This window comes from Symphalangus syndactylus, chromosome 14, assembly GCF_028878055.3.
Source record: "Symphalangus syndactylus isolate Jambi chromosome 14, NHGRI_mSymSyn1-v2.1_pri, whole genome shotgun sequence".
NCBI classification, from domain to species: domain Eukaryota; kingdom Metazoa; phylum Chordata; class Mammalia; order Primates; family Hylobatidae; genus Symphalangus; species Symphalangus syndactylus.
The window spans coordinates 40938324-40965285 of record NC_072436.2 but is presented as its reverse complement, the minus strand read 5'-3'; the positions used below and the strand labels follow the sequence as shown (position 1 = coordinate 40965285).

The following is a 26962-nucleotide window of genomic DNA, read 5'->3' as shown; positions in this document are numbered from 1 at the left end:
AAAATTAGCCAGGCGTGGTGGCGCATGCCTGTAATCCCTTAGCTACATGGGAGGCTGAGGCAGGAGAATCGCTTGAAACCGGGAGGCGGAGGTTTCAACGAGCCGAGATTGCGCCATTGCACTCCAGCCTGGGCAACAAGAGCGAAACTCCATTGCAAAAAAAAAAAAAAAAAAAAAATGTTGGAAGGGCTGAAGGATTGAAAGGGGAAATGAGATTACCCAAAGATCAGTAACTGCAGGGTAATACCAGCCGCCTAACATAGAGAAAGAAAAGGAAAGGTGTTTTCCAGGACCCACAATCACCGGGCTACTGAGGCTGCTGGGATACACTGCTGCCTCAAGAATAAAAGAAAAAGTCTGTGGCTTTGATAATCTTCCAATTTACTGCCAGTGACTCCTACTGGCAGAACCTAAAATCAACTGAAAAGAGAGTCTAGGAGATGTGGTTTGCAGGTTTCCAGCCGCCCTGTGATACAGAAACGCATGCAAGGGGCGCGAATGGAGTTAAGAGCCGGTAGACAACTGATTGGCTGGGAAATAGTTATCCCCCCAACCAAAAAAAAAAAAAAAAAAATTTTAATTTTGAAATAGTTATACATTTGCAGAAAATCGAAAAAAAAAAAAAAAAAAAAGGACCAGAAAGTCACATACACCCTTTTCTCAATTTTCCCCAGTGGTCACATCTTGCATAGCTATTGTACAATATCACACTTGATCTTAGCCAAAAGGCCGAGAAGCGATGCTATTGTACAATATCAAAACTAGGAATTGACCTTGGAGGCAGATGAGCATTAGGGAAAAACTAGGTAAAAGAGATGCTGATGCCTTTGACTTTTCCTTGGGTCAATGCATGTTGGAACCAGCTCAGATGATATTTTCAGTTGCCTTCCATTCTAAATCTGAATCAAAACTAATTTCTTCTAAGAAATTTTTCCTGATTATTCCCCTTGCCCCACATTCCTATTTCCTTAGCACCTCTAGTCATTATCGCCTAAGGGAGTGAGGAGGGCAAATTATCTCAAATTTGTATTTTCATTTGTAATTTTTCTCTAATTGTTCCCTTTGTGCATGCTTAATCTCACTCACTGAACTATAAATTGCTTGGGTTCTGAGATTTTTGTTCTTTGTTGCTGCTATTGCCCTAGCACACTGAGAGTGGTTAGGAGCGTGGACTTTGGAGTCAGAGTTGGGACCAACTTCTGAGCAAGTTACTTCACTTCTTGAGGCCTCATTTTCTCCTTCGTAATATGTATAGAATAATAATGGTATTAACCTCATGGGTCAATAGTAAGGATTAATTGGAAAAGTATTTGTAAGGTGGCTAGCACAGTGCCTGGCACATATTAGCTACTTAATAATAACAAAATATTATTGTAATTATTACAACGTGGCATCTGATTTCCCCAGAGAGAGTTATGACAGATGGGGAGGGAGATGGAGGAGAGAGAGAGAGAGGGAAATAGGGCTCACAATGTATTTTCTAACCTAATCTTGGAAGTGACCTATCTCACTTCGCCATATTCTATCTGTCACAAACACTAATATGCTTATAATGTGGAAGGGGACACAAAGGTGTGAACACTAGGAGATGGAATCTCTGAGGCCAACTTAAAGGCTGGCTGCCCCATCCCCCATGAAACTGGGCTGCTCTTGGTTGGTGATTTGTGCTCAGTACAAGGTTGGCCTCTCTGGCCCTCTTTGTCTGGCACCATGCCCAGTTGTGGCAAATCAGTAACATTGTGGCATATATGTTACTCTTTCTCTTTAATGAGATTGATTTACCTTTTCTGCAGGTTAAGAACAGTCTGAGGCCAGGCTTGGGAGCCCATGCCTGTCATCCTAGCATTTTGGGAGGCCAAGGTGCGTGGGTTGCTTGAGCCCAGGAGTTCGAGAATAGCCTGAGCAACATGGGGGAAACCCTGCCTTTTCAAAAAAACAAAAATTAGTCAGACATGGTGGTGTGTGCCTGTGGTCCCAGCTACTCAGAAGCCTGAGGTGGGAGGATCACTTGAGCCCAGGGGCAGAGGCTGCAGTGAGCTGAGATCTTGCTACTGCATTCCAGCCTGGGCAACAGAGACCCTGACTCAAACACACACATACATACAAACACACACAGATACACACACACACACACACACACCAGTCTGGATCAACAAAACTTTAGCTAGACTGAGAAAAAAAGACAGAATAAATAAAATCAGAAACAAAAAAAGGGGCTATACCAACTGAGACCACAAAAATACAAAGAATCATTAAAGACTATTACAGGCAACTATACACCAACAAATGGGAAACTACAGAAGGAATGGATAAAGTCCTGGCCACATACAGTCTACCAAGATTGAACCATGAAGAAGTAGAAAATGTCAACAAACCAATGATGAGTGTAACAGAATCAAAGCTCTAATAAAAAGTCTCCCACCAAAGTAAAGTCCAAGACCTAATGGCTTCACTGCTGAATTCTACCAAACACTTAAAGAAGAACAAATACCAATTCTACTCAAACTCTTTTTAAAAACTGAAGAGGAGGGAGTACTTCCAAAATCATTCTACCAGGCCAGCATCACCCTGATACCAAAACCAGACAAGGACACACAACAACAACAACAAAAAGCTACAGGCCAATATCACTAATGAACATAGATACAACAATCCTCAACAAAATACCAGCTAACTGAATTAAACAACACATTAAAAAGATCATTTACCATGATCAAGTGGGATTCATGCTAGAGATGCAACGATGGTTCAATATCAAAATTTGTGATTTGTATCACAAATCAACAAATGTGGTACATCACATTGACAGAACATTGACAGAACAAAGGATAAAAACCATATGAACATATCAACAGATGCTAAAAAAAGCATTCGATAGAATTTAACAACCCTTTATGATAAAAAAAACTTCAACAAACTGTGTATGGAAGGAACACACCTCAAAATAATAAAGGCCATATATGACAAACGAACAACCAACATCATACTGACTGGGGAAAAATTGAAAACCTTTCTCTAAGATCTGGAACATGACAGAGATGCCCACTTTTATCCAACATAATACTGGAAATTCTGACCAGAGCAATTAGGCAAGAGAAAGAAATAAAGGACCTTCAGAATTGGAAAGGAAGAAGTCAAATTAGCTTCATACATAGACAACATAGTCTTATACTCAGAAAAACTTAAAGACACCACCAAAAAAATTCTTAGAACTGATAAATGAATTCAGTAAAATGCAGGATACAAAATCAACAAATAAAAATTGGTAGCATTTATATACACCAACAGTGAACAATCTGAAAAAGGAATCAAGAAAGCAATCCCATACAATAGCTACAAAGAATACAAAATACCTAGGAATCAGTTTAACAAAAGATATAAAAGATCAATATAAGAAAAACTATAAAACACTGATGAAAGAAATTGAAGAGGACATCAAAAATTGCCAGAATATTCCATGCTCATGAATTGAAAGAATTAATGGTGTTAAAATGATAATTCTATTCAAGGCAATGTACGGATTTAGTGCAATCCCTATCAAGATACCAATTACATTCTCCATAGCAATAAAAATGCATCCTAAAAATTTGTATAGGACCACAAAAGACACCAAATAGCCAAAGCAATCCTGAGCAAAAAGAAGAAAGCTAAAAGCATCACACTATCTGACTTCAAAATATACAACAAAGCTATACTATCCAAATCAGCATGGTACTGGCATAAAAACAGACACATAGACCAACCAATGGAATAGAATAGAGAACCAAGAAACAAATTCGCACATTTGCAGCCAACTCATTTTTGATAAAGGCACCAAGAACACATAACAGGGAAAGGACACCTTCCTCAATAAACAGTGCTGGGAAAACTGGAAATTCATGTGCAGAAGAATGAAACTAGACTCCTATCTTTCACCATACAGAAAACTCAAGTCAAAATGGATTAAAGACTTCAATCTAAGACTGGAAACTATGAAACTACTAGGAGAAGATATTGGGCAAACACTCCAGGACATTGGTCTGGTCAAAGATTTTTTGTGTAAGACTTCAAAAGTACAAGCAAAATAAAGTAAAAATAGGCAAATAGGATTTCGTCAAGCTACAAAGCTTCTGCACAGCAAAGGAAACCATCAACAAAGTGAACAGACAATCCATAGAATGGGAGAAAATATTTGCAAACTATTCATCTGACAAGGGACTAATAACCAGAATATACAAGGAGCTCAAACAATTCAATAACAAAAAAGAGAAATAATCTGACTTAAAAATTGGCAAAATATCTGAACAGACTTTTCCTAAAATACGGCCAACAGGCAAATGAAAACGTATTCAACATCACTAATCATCAGATAAATACAAATCAAAACCGCAATGAGATATCAACTTACCACAATGAGATATCAACTTACCCCAGTTAGAATGGCTTTTATAAAAAAGACAGGGAGCCAAGGCGGGCAGATCACGAGGTCAGGAAATCGAGACCATCCTGGCTAACACGGTGAAACCCCGTCTCTACTAAAAATACAAAAAATTAGCCGGGCGAGGTGGCAGGTGCCTGTAGTCCCAGCTACGCGGGAGACTGAGGCAGGAGAATGGCATGAACCCCGGGGGGCAGAGCCTGCAGTGAGCCGAGATTGCGCCACTGCACTCCAGGCTGAGTGAAAGAGCGAGACTCCATCTCAAAAAAAAAAAAAAAAAAAAAAAAGACAGGGAATAGTGGATCCTGGTGAGGCTGTGGAGAAAGGGGGACTCTCAAACAACATTGGTGGAAATATAAACTAGTACAGCCACTATGGAAAATAGTATGGAGGAGCCAAAAAAAAAAAAAAAAAAAACTAAACTGAAAATAGAACTACCACGATTCAGTAATTTCCACTACTGGGTATACATCCGAAAGAAAGGAGATCAATATATCAAAGAAATAGCTGCACAACCATGTTCATTTGCAGCACTATTCACAATAGCCAAAACAGGGAACCAACCTAAGTGTCCATCAACGGATGAAAGGACAAAGAAAATGTAGTATATATACATAATGAAATATTATTCATCCATAAAAAAGAATGAAATCTTGTCGTTTGCAGCAACAGGGATAGAACTGGGGGTCATATTGGTAAGTGAACTAAGCCAAGCACAGAAAGACAAATACTGCATATTCTCCCTCATGTGTGGGAGCTAAAAAACAGTAGATCTCACAAAGCTAGAGAGTAGACGGGTGGTTACCAGAGGCTGGGAAGAGTACCGGGCGAAGGAGGATGAAGAGAGGCTGATTAATGGGTACAAATATATACTTAGAAGAAATATGACTTGGTGTTCTATAAGTCAGTAAGGTGACTATAGTTAACATTAATTGTGCATACATTTCAAAATAGCTAGAAGATAATAAAAAAAGTGTAAAGAAAAGATAAAGATATAAGGTGATGGATATCCCAATTAAACAAAGCAGTCTGGCATATTCTTTCCTAAAATTCTGTGTAGGCCGGGCGCGGTGGCTCACGCCTGTAATCTCAGCACTTTGGGAGGCCGAGGCGGGCGGATCGCGAGGTCAGGAGATGGAGACCACGGTGAAACTCCGTCTCTACTAAAAATACAAAAAATTAGCCGGGCATGGTGGCGGGCGCCTGTGGTCCCAGCTACTCCGGAGGCTGAGGCAGGAGAATGGCATGAACCCCGGAGGCGGAGCTTGCAGTGAGCTGAGATTGCACCACTGCACTCCAGCCTGGGCGACAGAGTGAGACTCCGTCTCAAAAACAACAACAACAACAACAACAACAACAACAACTCTGTGTATATGCCTTCTTACGGTTTAGGCTTTCTACCCTTGAAACCTGGAAGCCTAAGTCTTTCCTGGAATGCTGAGTGGCTACTTCCTGGAAGTGTTTGTTTGAAAAGATGCCACCAACTTCTAATTAAGTTGGGTTTTCACAGGCCTGTTACATTGTGTGCAGACCCTGAGCAGGCATCACATTGCAGCAAGCACGACCCAGGCAAAAGGAGAGTGTGGGGCTTTGCCAGAGGCCTCTGGATGGGAGGCATGGGTGTCACCTGACAGTCACCAGCACCCTGTGACTCCAGGAGGTCTGGGCATTATCCTTTGAATGCAATCCACTGAGTTACTTTCCTATTTCCTTTACATTTGAACCATTGCATCCACTCTAGAAAGAAAGGGAAATAAGAGGAAAAATGACTCAGGTCACACGTGGACATAAGCAACTTTCTCCTACATAGTGAGATGTGAGGGTTTTCAGGAGGCATTCCTGTTTCCACAACCATCACCCCAAACCAGAATTCCAGCAGCCAAGACTGTGGGAATATGTGCTCCCCCAATTAAAAATTCCTCTATCTAGGCCGGGCACAGTGGCTCTTGCCTGTAATCCCAGCACTTTGGGAGGCCAAGGTGGGCAGATCACCTGAGGTCAGGAGTTCGAGACCAGCCTGGCTAACATGGTGAAACCCCGTCTCTACTAAAAATACAAAAATAACACAGACGTGGTGCCACGTGCCTGTAGTCTCAGCTACTCAGGAGGCTGAGGCAGGAAAATCTCTTGAACCCAGGAGGCGGAGGTTGCAGTGAGCCAAGATCACGACATTGTGCTCCAGCCTGAGCGACACAGCAAGACTCCATCTCAAAAAAAAAAAAAAAAATTCCTCTATCTGGCACGCACTAAAATCATAAGCTATGCGAGGACAAGGACTTTGTCTTAATCCTCCACGCCTACAACACTGTCTGGAACAAGTACATGTTAAATGTTGAATGAATGATGCATGCCTTAAGAGTAAGTCATTCCAAAAGTCTCTGTTGACAATCCTTACTGCTAGGAAAAATAATGCACCTGTCACTGAACCTCAGCATTAATAAGTTAACTCAAATGGAAAATCTTTTTGTCCTAGTTTTGAGAAATACTTGGAGGGACATAAAGTCAAGGCACCTGCCTCAAGGGACCTTACAACCTAGTACGTCTATGTGGTGTCTGTTGCCTTCCTGAGTGAGCTGGCTGAGAGCAGTGAAGAAGGGTGACAGATTGGTTCAGTAAATATTTATACGTTATGTAATGTATTATATATATTAAGAAGCAGAGACATCTTGGCACCTGTCTCAGCATAAAGCACAAAGAAACAACCCCAATCCCTGCATTACCAACCACTGATAAACTTTGTGGCTTCCTCCAATCCTTCTGTTCCATAGACATGATTGAAACACACCACCCCAAGCCTTCCTGTTCCCATTTCCATTGCTCTGTATGATCCTTTCTGCAGTTGGAAGTAAGTATCTTCCTTGTCCATGTTCATGGGTCACGACCTGCATACTCATCTCACTCTCAGAGTCAGGTGTAATCTGATGGGGAGAAGCTGTCTTGTGCAGAGCTTGCCTGGCTGTCTTAAAAGGACAGCACCTGGGACATGCAGTGGGGCCTTGGTGATGTGGGATAGGTGAGAGAAAGTGTTAAAAGATGTGTGAAGGCCGGGTGCAGTGGCTCACACCTGTAATCCCAGCACTTTGGGAGGCTGAGGCAGGTAAATTGCTTGAGCCCAAGAGTTTGAGACCAGTCTGGGCAACATGGTGAAATCCCATCTCTACAAAAAAATTAGCCAGGCGTGGTGGTGCATGCCTGTCCCAGCTACTTAGGAAGCTGACGTAGTATCACCTGAGCCCAGGGAGGTCGAGGCTGCAGTGAGAGTGAGCCACGACTGCACCACTGCATTCCAGTCTGGGTGACAGAATGAGACCTTGTCTCAAAAAAAAAAAAAGTATGTGTGTGTATATACATATATTTATGTGTGTGTGTGTGTGTGTGTGTGTAGTTGAATTTCACCAATTTAACTATGTGCCTGGGGTCAGTCCCTTTTGCATAGAAAATGAAAATGTTCCTGCTCACCAGCAGGGACATCCCCACTCCACAGGCTGCTTTCCTCCTAACAGAGAGGTATTTTTAGTCTATTATATAAGTGCAGCATCTAAACTTGGTAACTTCTTATTTACAGAGTTTATTATATGCCTGGTGTGTACTAGGCATTTTACATGTCGTTTCATCCTCACAATTGTCACATCATTCTTCCATTCTTGAAAGACAGAATTTGAGGCCCACAGTGGTCAAGAAACCTGTTTCGATTCACACAGAGAGTGTGTGCAGATATGGGATGTTAGGACTGGTTGGCCCCAGAGTGCCAGTGTCTTCATTGCTCTGTCACACGGCCTCTGCAGAATTACAAGCCCAGACACAGTCACTTTCCAACTAAAATGGCTACAAGCTCCATCGTCCCCATGGAAACCTCAGTCCTTATGATTTCTGATTGACACCAGCCCAAAACCCAGGTCCTGGTTCTGGAGTTTAAAGCCCCTTTCCATGTCTCAAGCTCTGGGTGGCCTGGAACACACTCTTGAGAAATTCCAGCCCCTCTTTGGGGAATTTTAAATGATAAGAGAGCAAAGAGGGGAACAGGTTGCTTGAGCCGAGAAAACTGTCTCCAGAGGAGTTGAAATATTTGGTAGAGGTTCATGTGGGTGTTTGTGGAGGGGTGCAGGGCTCCCCCATTCTCCCTCTGGGATGTCCATATTCAGGTGTACTCCCATTCCACACACTATTGATAACCTGGCTGTGTCTCGTCCCTGACACTTCACTGGAAGAAGTGTATTCCAGGAACTGCATACAGAACCACCCTTCCTTCCAGGGCCTTTCCCTGCTGGACAAGCTCGAGCTGTCATTGAAGAGCCCAAATCCACTCTTGTGGAAGAATGGGCATAGCTGGGATTTACAAGCTGAATAGGGAGAGCTCATGCACAAACTTTGTATTAAAAAGACACTCATTATCCATAAACACTTGTGCAGCAAGATATCCAAGGGGACCAGGCGCGGTGGCTCACGCCTGTAATCCCAGCACTTTGGGAGGCCAAGGCCGGCGGATCACCTGAAGTCAGGAGTTTGAGGCCAGCCTGGCCAAGCTGGTGAAATCCGGTCTCTACTAAAAATACAAAACTTAGCCAGGCGTGATGGCATGCGCCTGTAATCCCAGCTACTTGGGAGGCTGAGGCAGGAGAATCGCTTGATCCCAGGAGGTGAGGCGGAGGTTGCCGTGAGCTGAGATCGTGCCACTGCACTCCAGCCTGGGTGAGAGAGTGAGACTCCATCTCAAAAAAAAAAAAAAAAAAAAAAGATATGCAAGGGGAGTTTGCTGACATCAACCCACAAAAGGAAGGCAGAAAGCATTTTCATTTAAACTTTTCCTTTCATGAGAGTTTGTAATTATCTTGTTTAACTTCCTGGTTGTAAAAATTCATCTTACCAAATGTTTACAATTAGAAATTTGCTTTCTCTCCTTCAAAAGATCTTTAAGTACCTTCCATAGAACAGGCCCTTTGGGAGATGCTGAAGTGTGGAGCTGAACTAACGTGGTCCTTGACCTCAAGAGTGAATGAATGTAACAACATGAACTTAGCACTGTGAGGCTGGCACAGGTGGATTCTCCGAGAATAGAAGAGTGGCCGTGGGCATATTCCTCAGGGTGCGGATTGAAAGCCTCCAGTGAAGGGTGAGGCAGTTCTACCTCCAAAGTGCTTAAGAGAGCCGGGCGCAGTGGCTCATGCCTGTAATCTCAGCACTTTGGGAGGCCGAGGTGGGCAGATCACCTGAGGCCAGGAGTTTGAGAGCAGACTGGCCAACATGGTGAAACACCAACTCCACTAAAAGTACAAAATTTAGCTGGGCGTGGTGGCAGGTGCATGTAATCCCAGCTACTTGGGAGAGTGAAGTGGAAGAATCGCTTGAACCCAGGAGGCAGAGTTTGCAGTTGAGCTGAGATCACGCCATTGCACTCTGGCCTGGGTGACAGAGCAAGACTGTGTCCCAAAAAAAAAAAAAAAAAAAGTGCTTAAGAGCAACCAAGCTCTCAGGCTGAAGAAATAATAAATGTTTTATTCGGTGTGACTGTGAGATAGAAAATGCTGGAGAATTAAAGGTTTGGATGAATAGAGATTTTTATGATCCATCTAGTAGGTGGTCATCCATTTTGGAAGGGTTAATACACACTCAACATTAAAACTCCACCTGACAAACTGTTATTTGACCTTGATGATGATCAGGGCATTTCAATTTGGTTGAGGGAATGTGGTAGATGTGGCAGGAAAGACACAGTGGAAAGGCCTAATGAAAAGCCATGAATTTGGGCAGGCGCAGTGGCTCATGCCTGTACTTCCAGCTCTTTGGGAGGCCAAGGTGGGTGGATCATCTGAGGTCAGGAGTTCGAGACCAGCCTGGCCAACATTTTAAAACACCGTCTCTACTAAAAATACAAAAATTAGCCTGGGATGGTTGTACACGCCTGTGATCCCAACTACTTGGGAGGCTGAGGCAGGAGAATTGCTTGAACCCAGGAGGCAGAGGTTGCAGTGAGCCAAGATCACGCCACTGCACTCCAGCCTGGGTGACAGAGCGAGACTCCGTCTCAAAAAAAAAAAAAAAAGCCATGAATTTGAAACGGGGTTCTGCCTTCAATGAGCCCCTGCAGTATTTGATGTGTGGACAGACTGGATGAATGCTGTGCTTTAGAAAGATTAATTTGGTGGTAGTGTTCAGGGAAGGTGGGAGAGGTGGAGGGGCTAGAACAAGAAGAGTAGCTATGAGGTAGTTACAGTAAGCAAGGCATGGAGTGATTGTGGTGGTGGTAGGGGTGAGGGAAAATCCATTTTAAGTTGCTTTGGGGTCCAAGTATAGGACACAAAGAAGAGAGATGGAGGGAGGATAGTTCAGGATTTTGAGGCTTGCTTCCTAGGAGCACCACTCTTAGGCCCACGTGAGAAAGCTCTAGAGGCTCTCACTCCAGCTCTGCTCTAGCCACGTTCTTCCCTACAGATGAGACATTCTTGAGGTCAAGGAGCTATGGCCACCTGGAGACTGCTACCCTCACACTTTCTAGGCTATGCCAGATACCTGGGAACCAGAATTCACTGTCCAAAGATCAAAGCCTATTTCCTGGCCCTGTGCTGGCTTCCTCCCTGGGCCCATGTCCCAGGGGTCAGTGGCAATGCTGGTGTGTGCACCCCTAGGCCTGGGCAGTGGCCAAAGGGTGACTGTTTGTGGGAGATGATGTATGGGTGGAGCTTGGACTTCCTCACTATGGTGAGGAAGAGGCCATGCATGCATGCACAGCGTCTGTGGTGCAGGCTGGAGTCAGGCATGGGAAGAAACGGGGCTGAACTATGGTCAGGGGCCAAGGCCATCTCTCCCAGTATTACCAGGCTCTGGCATGGAACTCTTATGAGTCTGAGAATTCTAAAAATCCTGCCCTTGCAGGTCATCCTTATAAAAGTATGATTGTAAAGTAGCAAGAGAGACATTTTATTTAGCAGCTTATTGGCTTGGTTGTAACTTTTAAATACTCAGATATATGGTAGACACTGAGACATGTGGCTCCCATGTGTATACGACTATTAGATATGGGCCTGCTTTTTAGCCAAACATATCCCTTATTGACTTTCTCAGTATGACTCTTCTCCAGATCTTCTCTTTGCTCAGGGCTTACCTCTTAGGTTGTCCCTTATGAATATTCAACTCAGTTCTTTTGTTCATTGGCTTGCCAATTTTTAATTCTTAATTTGTAATCCCTTTTATATCCCAGATATGAGTCCTTTGTCATACATATATGTATGTACATATATATACACACACACACACACACATATATATCCTATTCTATGGCTTTCCTATTTATTCTCTTGATGGTGTCTTTTGATGAATGAGACTTGTTAATTTGAAGACTGACCATTCATATTTTTTTCCTTTATTCACAGAGATTTTTGTGTCCTTTTAAGAAATATTTACCTAGTGTAAGATCATAAAGATTTTCTCCTGTTTTCTTCTAAAAGTCCTTTTTTTTAAGATGAGGTCTTGCTGTGTCACCCAGGCTGGAGTGCAGTGGCACCATCAGAGTTCACTGTAGCCTTGAACTTTTGGGCTTAAGCGATCCTAACACCTCACCTCCCAAAGTGCTGGGATTATAGGCATGAGTCACTTTGCCCACCCAGCAAGCTTTATTGCTTTACCTTTCACATTTAAATGTATTCCATCATAACGCATTTGCAATTGATTTTTGAGTATAGCATGTGATAGGAGTCAAGGTTATATTAGTTTTCCATATGGATATCCTTGACCCAGCTCCATCTGTAGGCCCATCTCTGCCCCTACTCATCTGCAATGTCACCTTTGTTATAAAGCAAGTTGTTTATAACATACATACAATGGAATTGTGAGTTCCAAGGCCACCTTTTTGAGGAACTCAAGCCAGGACGCTGTATCTGCTGCTCTTCACAGCTGATCATCCATCCCTCCCCACCCACAAACAGCCACCCCTTGGCCACTGCCCAGGCCTATGGGTGCGTACACCAGCAGTGCCACTGACCCTTGGGACATGGGCCCAGGGAGGAAGCCAGCACAGGGCCAGGAAATAGGCTTTGATCTTTGGACAATGAATTCTGGTTCCGCGGTATCTGGCATATCCTAGAAAGTGGGAGGGTGACAGTCTCCTGGCGGCCATTAACTCCTTGACCTCACACACATCTCATCTGTAGGGAAGAACGTGGCTAGAGCAGGGCCGGAGTGAGAGCCTCTAAAGTTTTCTTACGTGGGCTTAAGAGTGGTGCTCCTAAAAAGCAAGCCTCAAAATCCTGAACTACTCCTCCCTTCATGTCTTTTCTTTGTGTCCTATACTTAGACCCCCAGACAACTTAAAATGGGTTTTCCCTACATGGGTTACATTGGTCTGTTACATTGGTTAATTTTTCTCTTTTTATGCTAAAACTATGCTTCCTTAATTGCTACAGCTTTGTACTTACATACTATAACTTTGATAGTCGGGTCTTGATACCTGGCAGTGTAAATCCTCCAACTTTCTTAAAGATTACCTTTGCTATTCTTTTTTTTTCTTTTTGAGTCAGAGTTTCTTTTTCTTTTTTCTTTTTTTTCTTTCTGAGTCGGAGTCTCGCTCTGTCGCCCAGGTTGGAGTGCAATGGCACAATCTTCAGCTCATTGCAATTACTCCACCTCCCCGGTTCAAGTAATTCTCCTGCCTTAGCCTCTTGAGTAGCTGGGATTACAGGCGCATGCCACCATGGAATCTTAAAATCTTAAAAATCATGCCACCATGAAAATCTTAAAAAAGATTTTCAGTCTTTTTTAAAAAACATATGGCCGGCTAATTTTTTTGTATTTTTAATAGAGATAGGGTTTCACCATGTTGGCCAGACTGGTCTCGAACTCCTGACTTCTGGCAATTTGCCCGCCTTGGCCTCTCAAAGTGCTGGGATTACAGGTGTGAGCCACCGCGCCCAGCCGGTCCCTTGTATTTCTATATAAATTTTAGAATTACCTTGTCAATTTCCATGAATGGCTCTGCAGAGATTTTGTTTGGGATTGTATTGAATCTATAGATCAATGTGATGCCTTAACAATTTTGAGTCTTTCAATCATGAACATGGTACGTCCTTTCATTTATTTGGTGCTTTTAAATTTTCTCTCAATTATGCTTTGTAGTTTTCAGTGTAGAGGCAATGCACAGCTTTCATTAGATAGTCCTAATTATTTCACATTTATATTGATGCTACTGTAAATTGTATCTTTTAAAAAAATTTTTTCTATTTCTTTGTTGTTGACATATAGAAATACAATTTATATCTGTATATATACCTTGTATCTAGTGACTTTACAATGTTCAGTTATTCATTCAAATAGTATAGGTTCTTCAGGATCCATTATGTATAGAACCATATCATATGTGAAAAGTGACAGTTTTATTTTTTTCAAATTTTCCCTTAATAAATGGGCTATTTGATGGTACTATAAATGGAATTGTTTTCTTAATTTTTTCTTGGATTATTTTGGGCTGTTCCAAAAGTTTGCTGAATTTGTTTATTAATTCTATTAATTCTAATTTGTTTATTAATTCTAACATTTTGTGTGTATGTATGTGTGGGTAGTCCTTAGGGGTTTTTTTGGTAGAATTTTCTACATATATGTTATCTGCGAATAGAATCAATCTCTTTAATAGGTGTGAAATTATTCAGATTTTGTATTTCTGTGTCATTTTTGGTAAACTGGATTTTTCAAGGAAGTAGTCTATTTTGTCCACATGTCAAATTAATTTGCAAAAATTGTTTATAGGATCTTATTCTTTTCTTCTTTTTTTTTTTTTTGAGACGGAGTTTCGCTCTTGTTGCTCAGGCTGGAGTGCAATGGCGCGATTTTGGCTCACAGCAACCTCCGCCTCCTGGGTTCAAGAGAGTATCCTGCCTCAGCCTCCCGAGTAGCTGGGATTACAGGCATGCACCACCATGCCTGGCTAATTTTTTGTATTTTTAGTAGAGACAGGGTTTCTCCATGTTGGTCAGGCTGATCTCAAACTCCTGACCTCAGGTGATCCGTTCGCCTTGGCCTCCCAAAGTGCTGGGATTACAGGCGTGAGCCACCGCACCTGGCCAGATCTTATTGTTTTTAATATCTTCAGGATCTCTTGTGATGTTTCTATTTTCATTAAAAAATTTGTTTAAAAATATTTTTAAATCTTCTTGCATCTGACCTTTTTCATTTTAACTTTGATTGTTCTTCCTTTCATTTGTTGGTCTTGAATGCTTAACAATTTTACGTTTTTTAAATATACCCCCTTTGCCTTTGTTGATTTCTTTATTGTACATTTATTTTCTACTTCCTTGATTTCTTCCCTTATGATTTCTTTCCTTCTACTTACTTTGGGTTTTACTTACTATTCTTTTTCTAGTTTCATGAGATGGAAGATTAAATGATTTTCAGTCTTTTTTAAAAAACGTATGTACTTTAGACTGTAAATTTTTATTAAAAACAGCTTTAGCTGTATCCTACCAGTTTTGATATGCCATATCTTTATTGTCATTCAGTTAGAAAATACTTTCTCATATTGTTGTGATTTCTTCACTGACTCATGGGTTATTTAGCCGTGTACAATATCATTTAATCTCCACGCAACTTAATTCCACTATTGTCAGAAAAGTGTTTAGAATTATTTCAATCTTTTGAAATTGCTGGAGTTTACTTTATAATCCAGGATACAGCCAGTTTTGGCAAATTCCTTACATTCTTTGTTCCAATATTGCTGCTGACTGTACGTCCTGTCTCCAGAAGAAGAGGGCACATCCAAATTCTAAAGTCTAAGCTAGGAAGTGATACACATCACCTGCTCACATTCTACTGGCAAGAATATATTCACATACCCACATGGCTTAATGCTAGGAGCTTAATGCTTAATGCTTAATGCTAGGGGCTTAATGCTAGGGTAGAGGCAAAACTGAATTTTCAGAACAGATTCTCCCCCTATAAGACAGCAAGACAGTGGCAAGCTGTCCCACACAGATAGTGTTCCATCAGATTGGTCTGATTTGGACCACTTTCCTATGTTTTATCAGTCGCTGTGGCAAAAGGGATAGAGAGTAATCCTGTTGGACCAAGCCCGGATATTCACTTCCTTTATCAATAACAGACACTGCTAATCCCACAAGAGCCACAAAAAACGGGTTCCAAGGGGGTCAGGTGCTGCGGCTCATGCCTATAATCCCAGCACTTTGGGAGACCAAGGCGGGCAGATCACTTGAGGTCAGGAGTTTGAGATCAGCCTGGCCAATATGGTGAAACCCTGTCTCTACTAAAAATATAAAAAGTAGCCGGGATGGTGGCCTGTGCCTGTAGTCCCAGCTACTCAGGAGGGTGAGGCAGGAGAATCGCTTGAAACCCGGAGGTGGAAGTTGCAGTGAGCCGAGATCACGCCACTGCACTCCAGCCCGGGCTACAGTTGCACTCCAGCCCGGGCTACACTCCAGCCCTAACACACACACACACACACACACACACACACACACACACACACACACGTTCCAAGGAGGAAAGATGAGTTATCTTACAAAGAAAAGGGAATAAGCTGGGTGTGGTGGCTCACGCCTGTAATCGCAACAGTTTGGGAGGCTGAGGTGGGAGGATGGCTTGAGTTTAGGAGTTCGAGACCAGCCTGGGCAACATGGTGAGACCCTGTCTCAAAAAAAAGTGGGGTGAGGAATAAGTAGTACCCTACAGAACCTACAGCTAAAACAAACAAAAATGGTGCTCACTACAAAAAGTGAGAAAAAGGAAAAAGGTAGCTTCTGGATTTGGAAATTCAAAGGTCACTGGTGTTCTTAATGAGATTCACGGTTGTGGAGTGGCAGAGAGAAGCTACCTGTGGCGCAGGAGTCGTTAGTAGGAGTCGCAGGAGGAATGGATGCAGTATGGTGGGAGTGGACGTCACTTTCAAGGTGATCAGCTGTGAAAAGCGGCGAATACAGCGTCTTGGCTCGAGTTCCCCCAAACGGTGCCCCCTGGAACAAGAATTTGAGCGCAAGTACAGTAGTTTTTTGGGAGGTGATCCCAAGAAACATCGGTAGTCAGGGAAAGGAAGGAAGCCAACAGAAAATGCCTTGATGAGCAAGTTACAGCTGTGGACAACTGCAGCTCTACCCTACAGAGGACCACCGCAATACGCCTAGGACACATGCCTCCCCGCTGGGCACGTGCGGAGGGCGAGGGAGCCAGAGCATTCTCGACCAGCTCTATCCCTCGTGGAAGGAGAGCAGCTGGGAGGGAATGCAAGCACCCAGCACCTCTGAGTCTGCCCCATTTCTGCTCTGAGCAAGCTCTCCACAGCCAGCGATTGCCTACAGGTGGAGCCGGTGCGCAAGACGAGCGAGTGAGTGCCTGGCGGCCCTGTGGAATTTGGGCAACAATAGGAAGGAGAGGGGCGCTTTTACAACATGCTCCGTAGATACCGTGAGCATCGGGGAACAGGAAGGGGAGAGGCCCCAGGGTGTTCTTTCTCTAAAGGAGAGTAAAAGATGCAAGGCGCAGGGCTGATGTGGGTAATTTATGAGGGAGTGTAGGAAGTTTGTGGGAACTCTGATGATCATTGTCTTCTCTTTGTCTCTCAAATGCAGCAGCATAGTCTTCAGAGTGGGCTATCAGAACCGAAGGGACTTTTAAGAGCCACTCTCCGCCGCTCATAAGGGGAAATCGAGGTCCGGAGAAGGGAAAGCAAGTGGCTGAATGCCAGTAAAAGGCAGGAAGAGAGGGGAGCCCAGGGCTCCAGGGGGCCAGTTCGGGACCTGCTTCTACCAGCAGAGTCTAAGGTCATTCCCTTGGCCGTGCGCCACCCTGGTCTCAGCCGAAGGAAAGAGCACTCGACCCAAACAAAACCGACGCTCCGAGTCTCCGTAGTCGTTAAGCAAAGAGGAAGAGGAAGCGCTTCTTCACTAGGCCACAGGACCGGGCCTTAGAACTTTTGGGTTTTATCCATAAAAGGTCCTTTGGCAATAGAAGAAAAACCCAGATCGAGCCCTGCAAACTGGGATCTTCCGCCAGCACCGCCCCCCGGCTGCGACCCTGGGCTCGGAAGGAACTACCCCAGGCCCGGGCTCGGGTTCCACTGCACGGTCCGCGCGCTGCAGTAAAGCCGCGCCCACCGCCGCGGATCTCCAACCCTGCGCCGCCGCCGTCGCCCCGGGGAGGGTATGGAAAGGGGGCGCCGCGGCCCACAGGCCCCTCCAGAGCGCGGCGGGGCCGGGCCGCGCGGAATCACGGGCCAGAGGCGGGGCCGCGCCGGGGTGGGCGGGCGTGCGAGCTGCGCTTTCCACTCTGGCAGACGCGCGGGCGCCCGGGCGCGGCGCCGCCGGCAACGGAGAGGCGCGGTAGCCGGGGCGGGCAGCTGGGGCCGGGCCGCTGCGGGCGCCGGGGCGGGGTCCGCGCTGAGCCGCCTTTTTGGCCGGCTGGTCCCTGCGGCGGTTGCCCGGCGGCCCGGGCGCGCGGCCCTTCGCCATGTACACCTTCGTGGTGCGCGATGAGAACAGCAGCGTCTACGCCGAGGTCTCCCGGCTGCTCCTCGCCACCGGCCACTGGAAGAGGCTGCGGCGAGACAACCCCAGATTCAACCTGATGTTGGGAGAGAGGAATCGGCTGCCCTTCGGGAGACTGGGTGAGCCCTTCCCCAATTCCCGTCTGCCCTCCTCGGAGCGGCCCTGCGCGCCTCCCGCGGCCCGTTAGAACCAGCGCTTTTGTTTTTAAGGGTCATAAATTTTCCCCTCTGTCGCTTCTCGGGCATATCAAAAACGGATCCAGAAAGATCGAAACCTGTCGTTTTTAGTGCTTGTCTCCTAACTTGGATTTAGAGTCGGAGTCGCGGTGCGGCCACTCGGGGCCGCAGCTACCTCCTGACAATGACCGGCCCCTGCAGCCCGGGAGACGTCGGCCGCCGGGGCTGGGACCTGAGGCGCGTGTATAGCTGCTCCCCCGGGCCGAAGCCCCCAAATCTGGCAGGTCCGCCGCGCAGAGCGCGGCGCGGGGCGCGGCTCCGCAGAGCCGGCGGCTGGTGTCGGCTGGAGTCATCTTGCAGCTCTTCTGCACTGAGGATTTCTCCCTGCTTGGCGTGGGCGCGGGAGGGGGAGCTGTAGGTGTTGAAACCCCTGAGGCTTCTGCCACCCGAAGGCGCGGAGGAAAGGTCAGAGGATTTGGAAAAGACCCCTGGATTCCAAAAGCAGGAGCTGCAGAAGAGACCCTAGCCCAGGGAAGCGTGGAGGGATGTCTGATTATAAACCTTTCCTTAGTTTCACCAAATAACGTGTTTTCGCAGTTCTGCAATGGGTTAAGATCTTACACAAGGCTGCGTTCGCCCTCCCTGTCTTCCCTGCTCTCCCCGAGGGAATTACCTTCATCCACATGGTTGAAGCTGGCTGGGCACCACCATACCCACATGTCCACGGGTAGGAAAGCGCAGGAAATACGAGGGGACTAGCGGCTCCTTTGTAAATGATGTCATCCAGAAGTTGCCCAGATCGGTTCAACTCACATCCCATTGACCTGAGCATAGTCTCATGGCCTCCCTCTTTGCACAGTCAACTGGGAATTGCAGCTTCTCTCTGGGGAGCCATGTTCCTTGCCAGAATTCACCAGAGGTGGGGGCCAATTGTATTCCAAAGACAAGGGGAGAACTGATACGGAGGAAGAGTCACCTCTGCCTTGGAGGGCAACCCAGAGAGAGCAGTGTTCTATGTCCAGGAGAGAAAACAGTTTTTAGAAATAGGTGTGGTCAGAATTCAAATGGGTAAAAACTGAATACAGGCCATTTGGGATTGACTGGTCGTTGATCAGCTTACATAGAGCCTTTGGGAGGGGGCTGTGTAAAACTCAAATCGTTGGAGGAATGAAGAGCTGCAGTGTAAAGTTGCTGAATTCTTTTCTTTTGAATAGTACTTGGGACAACTTTTCATTGGTATACAAGTTTATGATGTAGAATGGTGACTCCATGGAAGGACCCATTTGAACACCCAGAAATCTTAGAATATGGAGACTGTGCCTGGAGACTCCCTTTTGTTAACCGATGTCAGGAAGACCCTAGCAAAGAGAATACATGATCTGAAAGGAGAGGAAGAATTGCTTATAGTTGAGAACAATTATTTCTTCCTTGCATTGTCCACTTCCCCATCCAGACTTCCTGACTTCCCTCTATATTCTTCGCAGTGCCTAGCTGTGAAAGCTTAGGTGGAATCCTAACATTAAAAACAACAAACATGGCTCCGCCCAGGCAGAGGTAGGAGTGACTGGCATTACCCTGGTGCTTAAGCCTAGGAAAGAGAAGCAGAAGCCTACAGAATTTGAATCCTGAACAGATACCACAAATTCAGGAGATGCTCAATAAACATTTGAGCTTTTTGTTTGTGTGTGTGTTTTTTGTTTTGTTTTTTGTTTGTTTTGCGACAGAGTCTCAGTCTGTCACCCAGGCTGGAGGGCAGTGGCACAATCTCAGCTCACTGCAACCTTCCCCTCCTGGGTTCAAGCAATTCTCCTGCCTCAGCCTCCCAAGTAGCTGGGATTACAGGCATGCACCACCATGCCCAGCTAATTTTTTGTGTTTTTGGTAGAGACAAGGTTTCGCCATGTTGGTCAGGCTGATCTCAAACTCCTGACCTCAGGTGATCCGCCCACTTCGTCCTCCCAAAGTGCTGGGATTACAGGCGTGAGCCACCGTGCCCGGCCAACATTTGGTTTTTATGGGAAAGAAAACAGCATCCTACAACAAAATTGGTTACATACCATCACTGTTAAGGGATATTTACCTTTTGCTTAAAGTGTACTACATGAAAGCCAAGGAGAAGATTTATAGAGCCAGGTAAAGGCTCAGGAAGGCAGGTGCCCTGTGGATAAGAACGTAGGCAGTTCAGGTGGGAATCAGGTCTGTCTGCTCAGGGAGACCAGTGAGAGAGCCAACTAATGCCTACCTGAAACTTTTGATTTGACTGTATGCCATTCTCAGAGAAATTATTCTTTCTTCTGGCATTTTCAACTGAAAATTCCTTTGTTTGGTGTTACTTTGATTTTGTTACTGGAAATACAATGCATTTCATTAAGATTTGAAACAATGTATTTTTTATTTTATTTTATTTTTGAGATGAAGTCTCGCTCTGTCACCCAGGCTGGAGTGCAGTGGTGGGATCTCGGCTCACTGCAACCTCTGCCTCCCAGGTTCAAGTGATTCTCATGCCTCAGCCTCCCAAGTAGCTAGAATTACCGGTGTGCGCCACCACGCCCAGCTAGTTTTTGTGTTTTTAGTAGAGACGGGGTTTTGCCATGTTGACCAAGCTGGTCTTGAACTCCTGATCTCAGGTGACTTACCCGCCTCAGCCTCCCAGATTGCTGGGATTACAGGCATGAGCCACTGTGTCCGGCTGAAAACACTTTTTATTTTTAATAAAAATTTGTTTTTCTTTGTATCCTTTCTGTTCTAATTCCATAAAAAAGGTCACATGTAATAAGAGCTGTTGAAAATGAGTTTCCCCGTGGAATGAGGCACAGAAGAAAGCTCTCAGGGCTTCTGATTTTATAGACATGGCCTCTCCACTACCTTCCTTCACCTCCTAGAAGCTTGCAGAGATAGACTTGCTTGAGACCAGCATCATTCTAGTTCTCCTTCCTTCCTTGGTATAGAAAGCCAGGTTACGGATGTGTAAAGCGTGACTGTTAAAGTAGCCTTACTGTACACAGTGACAAGTCTGTATGTGTTAAGCCAGGAGCAGAATGCAGTGTGCAGTCAGGGAGAGGTGAAATGAAAAAATACCCTCAATACCCTCTACCCTAACAAGAAAAACAAAGGTAGCAGCAGTTTTGGCAAACTTACGATGTTGATATTATAATATCCACTGTGGGGAGACTGAAGGCTGCCAGCGGGATACTGAGAGAAAGAGGGTCCCTGGGGACAGAGAAACAAAATTGTTCCATTTTCCATTTTCTAACAGCCAATCCTGAGATGAGAGAGAGAAAAGCTGGGCATGACACAGCTGTCCTCTCTCCTGCTTGCTGGGGCTGACATTGTCATTCCCCACCTGTCCTGTGTCCCTTCTGAGCCTCCTCTTTCCTTCCTAGGTCACGAGCCCGGGCTGGTACAGTTGGTGAATTACTACAGGGGCGCTGACAAACTGTGTCGCAAAGCTTCTTTAGTGAAGTAAGTGTTAAGACCGCTGTTTTTCCATTTTTTACCTAAATGAAGCACTTAGGCAAAAATGTGGGGTTGTTTAAAGGACAAACATACTTTTATTTTAAAAGCCAACAAATATCAGTTCAGAAGCTTCCTCTAAGCTGCTTTGGTTGCAGTCCAAAACATGGTGCTTGATAAAGCCTGTCTGCCTCTTGAGGTGAGGCTCCTAGAAGCAGAGCCTGACTCAGGGTCTCCTGTGTAAGTGATTTCCTGGGGTAGGGTTCTTAAGAGACAGCCATCGGGAAGCAAGGACAGGGCAGGGCAGGGGGAGAACCAAGTAAAGAGGTGGTTTCAGCCGAAGTCTTGCCTCTCCTGATTCCAAGGAGTACCAGAGTGAATGGCACCTCAGAGTTGTCACATTTTGAGCAAGGACCAGGCCTCTATGCTCCAGTATCAGTCAGCCATTGGCTGTGGGAAGAGATGGAGGGCTTAGCTTCGCAGGCATTTCTGGGCAGGGGCTGGTCCCCGGAGAAGGGCATATATAGCCCGTAGCATCCATCTCTCATGGCTGCAAGGGGTCCCTCAGAAAGGATATCTGGGCAGGGTATAAGAGCATTCACTGCACTGCCCATCTCTGAGCAGTTGGATTATGGCTAGGTATCACCACGATATCGCAAAGTGGAAGGAGACGGTGTTAGACAACGATTAAGATCTAGGGTCAAAAGTGTAAGTTTTCACCCCAGCTCTTCTTCTCACTAGCTTGGGCAGATTTCCTCATCCCTCTAAGCCTCAGTGCCTCCCTCGTAAGGCTATTATGAGAATTAAATAAGGTGATGCATGTAAAGTTTATAATAGCACAGTGGCCTGGTACATAATGAGTATTTGACACTACCTTAATTGTCTTGGCTGTAAAATGGGGAAATAATAATAACTACCTAAGGTTGTTATGAGGATTAATTGAGCTAATTTAGCTACAGGCTTTGAATAGTGCCTGTCTTGCTGTTCATACTGTGTAAGTGAAAGCACTCCTTATTATTGCTGTTAGTATAGTTGTCATTGCTATTACTGTTATTTCAGTAGGGAAACACTAGGTCGGGCCACTAAAATCAGGGCTGTCGTGGGCCTCCAGTATTCTTTCCATGATGACTGGTGAACATGTGTGTGTAGTCAGGTACTGGAAGATATGACTCAATGCAAAATGCTCTTTTCCCACTAACATTTCTTTCTGGGCTCTAGATATTTACTAGGTTAGGTGCTCACAGGAACATTTCTGCTTTTTGTTCACTCATTGGCCCTGGTAACTTATGTACCCACTCCTCTCTATGATGGGTTTATCATGATTCATCCCACTCCTGAAGGAGAGTGAGGCTTCCTGAAGTCATTTTGTGACATGTTTATATATTTAGAATGCAAATGACTGTTACACTAGAATCAGGAATAGAAGTGGGACGTGCTTGTTTATTCAGATTATTCACTTAGAAATTCTTATTAAATATTTATTAAACCTTTTCTGCTATGATTTTTCCCCTAAAGACAAAGAAGGAAGCAGAGGACTCTAAAAAAATAATGGTTTCCATATTTGCATATTTTGCAGTTATAGTGAAGCAGAGTGAGTACAGGGCTGGAGTCGTGACCAAGTGTGACAAATATCTGTGACCTTGGAGAGCACCACTCAGAATCCTAGTGTCTCATCTGTAAAATGGGGATGGATGGTGGTGACAGTACCTGCTGGTTGCCCCTCGGAGGCATGCAGTGTGATCTGTGATATCACCTTGTAACGGTGACATGACCTATGCAGGCTGGAGGTTGCATCATCCTCATCAGCTTCCATCTTTGTCTCAGTTGTCCTGTGAGGGGCTTGTAGTAATCCCAGGATATGATGATTCCCTTTATCCATTTGTCTCTCTCCCATGATTTTGTATGGCTTGAAAGGGCTCCAGAGAGTTAGAAATGAAATAAAGTCTCCTTGATTTTATAGGACAAAGTGGCAGTTCAGAGAGGACAGCCAGGTTGCCCATGGCTCCTGTTAAACCAGGACAGTTTTAATCTGCACAAATGGGACCCCTGGCCATTGAGACTGTGCACCCTCGGGAGGCTTCGCAGAGCCTTGGTTGGGTTCAGTGCAGGACCCTGTGCAGCCCAGTCCTTCCCCTGTCACTTCAGGGAGTTTCAGAAATTTCTTTGAGGTTTCAAGGCCATAGTCTTAGAACCCTGAGGGGCTTTTCTTATCCTGGTACAGATCAGAGGCTGTCTTTTCCTCTCCTGAGCATTGCTGATTTATAGATGTAAATAAATCTCCATTTCTGATTACTTCCCAAATGGGCCCATGAGGAAATGGGACAAAAGCAAAGGACTTCCTGCAGAGCCTGGTCTTGGTTCTGTGCAGGAAATGAGGGCTTCCAAACCAAGGTCACTGCCCAACAGACCAGCACTGCCCAACAGAAATAGGATGCTACCCACACATGTAATTATAAACCGCCTAGTAGCCACATTAAAGTAAGTGCAGAGAAACAGCTGCAAGCCGGGCGTGGTGGCTCACGCCTGTAATCTCAGCACTTTGGGAGTCTGAGGCGGGCAGATCACCTAGGGTCAGGAGTTCAAGACCAGCCTGGCCAACATGGTAAAACCCCATGTCTACTAAAAATACAAAAATTAGCTGGGTATGGTGGTGGGTACCTGTAATCCCAGCTGCTCAGGAGGCTGAGGCAGGAGAATCGCTTGAACCTGAGAGGTGGAGGTTGCAGTGAGCCGAGATCATGCCACTGCACTCCAGCCTGGGAGACAGAGTGAGACTCCTTCTCAAAAAAAAAAAAAAAAGAAAAGTAACAGCTGCAATTAAATTAATAATTTATTGCCGGGCGTGGTGGCTCACGCCTGTAATCCCAGCACTTTGGGAGGCCGAGGCGGGCAGATCACGATGTCAAGAGATCGAGACCATCCTGGCCAACATGGTGAAACCCCGTCTCTATTAAAAATATAAAAATTAGCTGGGCATGGTGGCAGGCGCCTATAGTCCCAGCTACTTGGGAGGCTGAGGCAGGAGAATTGCCTGGGCCCAGGAGGTGGAGATTGCAGTAAGCCGAGATCACGCCATTGCACTCCAGCCTGGGTGACAGAGCGAGACACCGTCTCAAAAAAAAAAAAAAAAAAAACAAATAATTTATGATATTTAAATAAATCCAAAATGTTATTTTGACATGTAATTAATATAAAAAGCTATTATATTTTATGTTCTCTTTTTCATTCAGAGTCTTCAAAATCTAATGTGAATTTTACATATGCAGCACATCTTAATTCAAACAGTAAATTTTCATTGGAAAGCTTTGATCTGAATTTAGATTACATAAAAAATGTATGGTTGAAGAAGTAAATTTATGTACTCAAGTTGTACATAAAAGTTTTTCAATAACTTTGAAAGCCAGAAGATCTATTTCCTTTAATATTGCACACACATTTTCAAAACTAGTTCATCTTTTCTAGAAGAATTGATTTGACTATGAAGCAAAAGCTTATTTTCAAAATAATGTCCAAGTTAAGTAAATTCACCAATTCTTGTGTTAGTTCAATACTGTAAATATCAAATTCAAAGATGTATTGAATATATTGAATTCTAGTAATTCGATATACTAGAATTACTAGTATATAATTTATATATATTATATATAGTGTCAATTTACATTGATAAATTTAGAAGTAACTCTAAATTTGTCAGTGTCAACAAAGCGTTCTTCAGATTTCTTTTAGTTTTTGCAGCCAATTTTCACAATGCTATCACAATTAACATTTTTGCATACTGAGTCATGTTGTAAAAATATGTGAAATCATTATTATCAACTTATGAAGTTGGAACATAAATTCTCACACTGTCTGGGTGGATCATAAATAAGATCTTCTTTTCCCTTCCTTGGAGCTTTAAATTTATCTTGTTTATATGCAGTATGAAGATAGATGAGAAAATGCAAATGGCAGTCATTTTTTATTTTGATTATTGAAATAATGAATTACTGAGTGAAAATGATGATTTGACAAACATTCCTTTTATTTTCAAGAAAATCTGAATTGGAGTTGAAAAGTAAATCTTTATTTAAAAAAACCCTTCCCCTTCTCCATCAGTGAGTACTGGCAGAGAACACAGTATCATTAAATTCATTGTCGTCTCTTTCCATGAACTGGAGAATCATTGAGTATATATAGAACCATTGTAACAACTGTATCCATGACACTTAGTCTGCTTCAGAAAATCTAACACCAGGCCGGATGTGGTGACTCACACCTGTAATCCCAACACTTTCAGAGGCCAAGGCAGGTGGATCATTTGAGGTCAGGAGTTCGAGACCAGCCTGGCCAACATGGTGAAACTCTGTCTCTTCCAAAAATACAAAAAAAAAATCAGCTGGGCATGGTGGTGTGCGCCTGTAGTCCCAGCTACTTGGGAGGCTGAGGCACAAGAATCTCTTGAGCCGGGGAGGCAGAGTTTGCGGTGAGCAGAGATTGTGCCGCTGCACTCCAGCCTGGGCGACAGAACGAAACCCTGTCTCGCATAAACAAACAAACAAAAAGCAAACCTAACACAAATGTTTTCAATACGTAACAGATAATGCAATGAAGCAAATGTTTCCAATATGTGTCATACGATAAAATGAAGTAGTAAAGGAAACATTAGTCTACTAAAATCGTAGTAAATCCTTTTTTTTTTTTTTTTTTTTTGAGATGGAGTTTTACTCTGTCGCCCAGGCTGGAGTGCAATGGTGCGATCTCAGCTCACTACAACCTCCGCCTCCCGGTTCAAGCGATTCTCCTGCATTAGCCTCCTGAGTAGCTGGGATTACAGGCACCCACCACTATGCATGGCTAGTTTTTTATATTTTTAGTAGAAACGGGGTTTCACCATGTTGACCAGGCTAGTCTTGAACTCCTGACCTCAGGTGATCCACCTGCCTCGGCCTCCCAAAGTGCTGGCATTACAGGAGTGAGCCACTGCACCCAGCCATAAATCCATATTTTAATACAACCTAACTGAAGTCCTATCTGTCATGATAGAAAGTAATTTTTTGCATGTAGGTAAAATTCTGTGACAGATGTAAAAGATTTTAAAATATCTATACTATGAGTTTTTGTGTGTGTGTTTTTGTTGTTGTTGTTATTTATTTATTTATTTTTAGATGGAGTCTTGCTCTGTCACCCAGGTTGGAGTGCAGTGGCATGATCTCGTATCACTGCAACCTCTGCCTCCCGGGTTCAAGCAATTCTCCTGTCTCAGCATCCCGAGTAGCTGGGACTACAGGCAACTGCCACCACACTCAGCTAATTTTTTGTATTTTTAGTAAAGGCAGGGTTTCACCACGTTAGCCAGGATGGTCTTGATCTCCTGACCTCGTGATCCGCCTGCCTTGGCCTCCCAAAGTGCTGAGATTACAGGCGTGAGCCACCATGCCTGGCCGAGTTTGATATTTTTTAAG

General features: G+C 44.4%; 2 protein-coding genes across 2 annotated transcripts in view; one reads left to right on the top strand and one right to left on the bottom strand.

The window, feature by feature from the left end:
- The window catches only part of LOC129462946 (uncharacterized), a 72401-nt gene extending 55818 nt beyond the window's left edge, over positions 1 to 16583 (bottom strand). The window contains exon 1 of the mRNA XM_063617041.1: positions 16227 to 16583. The gene's annotated coding sequence lies outside the window, so the exon portion shown is untranslated. The remainder of the gene's footprint in view (positions 1 to 16226) is intronic.
- Positions 16584 to 17663: 1080 nt separating this feature from the next.
- TTL (tubulin tyrosine ligase) overlaps positions 17664 to 26962 on the top strand; it is a 43128-nt gene continuing 33829 nt past the window's right edge. Inside the window, exons 1-2 of the mRNA XM_055243113.2 lie at positions 17664 to 18011; positions 21452 to 21530. Of these exons, the coding sequence (XP_055099088.1) occupies positions 17855 to 18011; positions 21452 to 21530 (236 nt within the window). The 5' untranslated portion in view covers positions 17664 to 17854. The remainder of the gene's footprint in view (positions 18012 to 21451; positions 21531 to 26962) is intronic.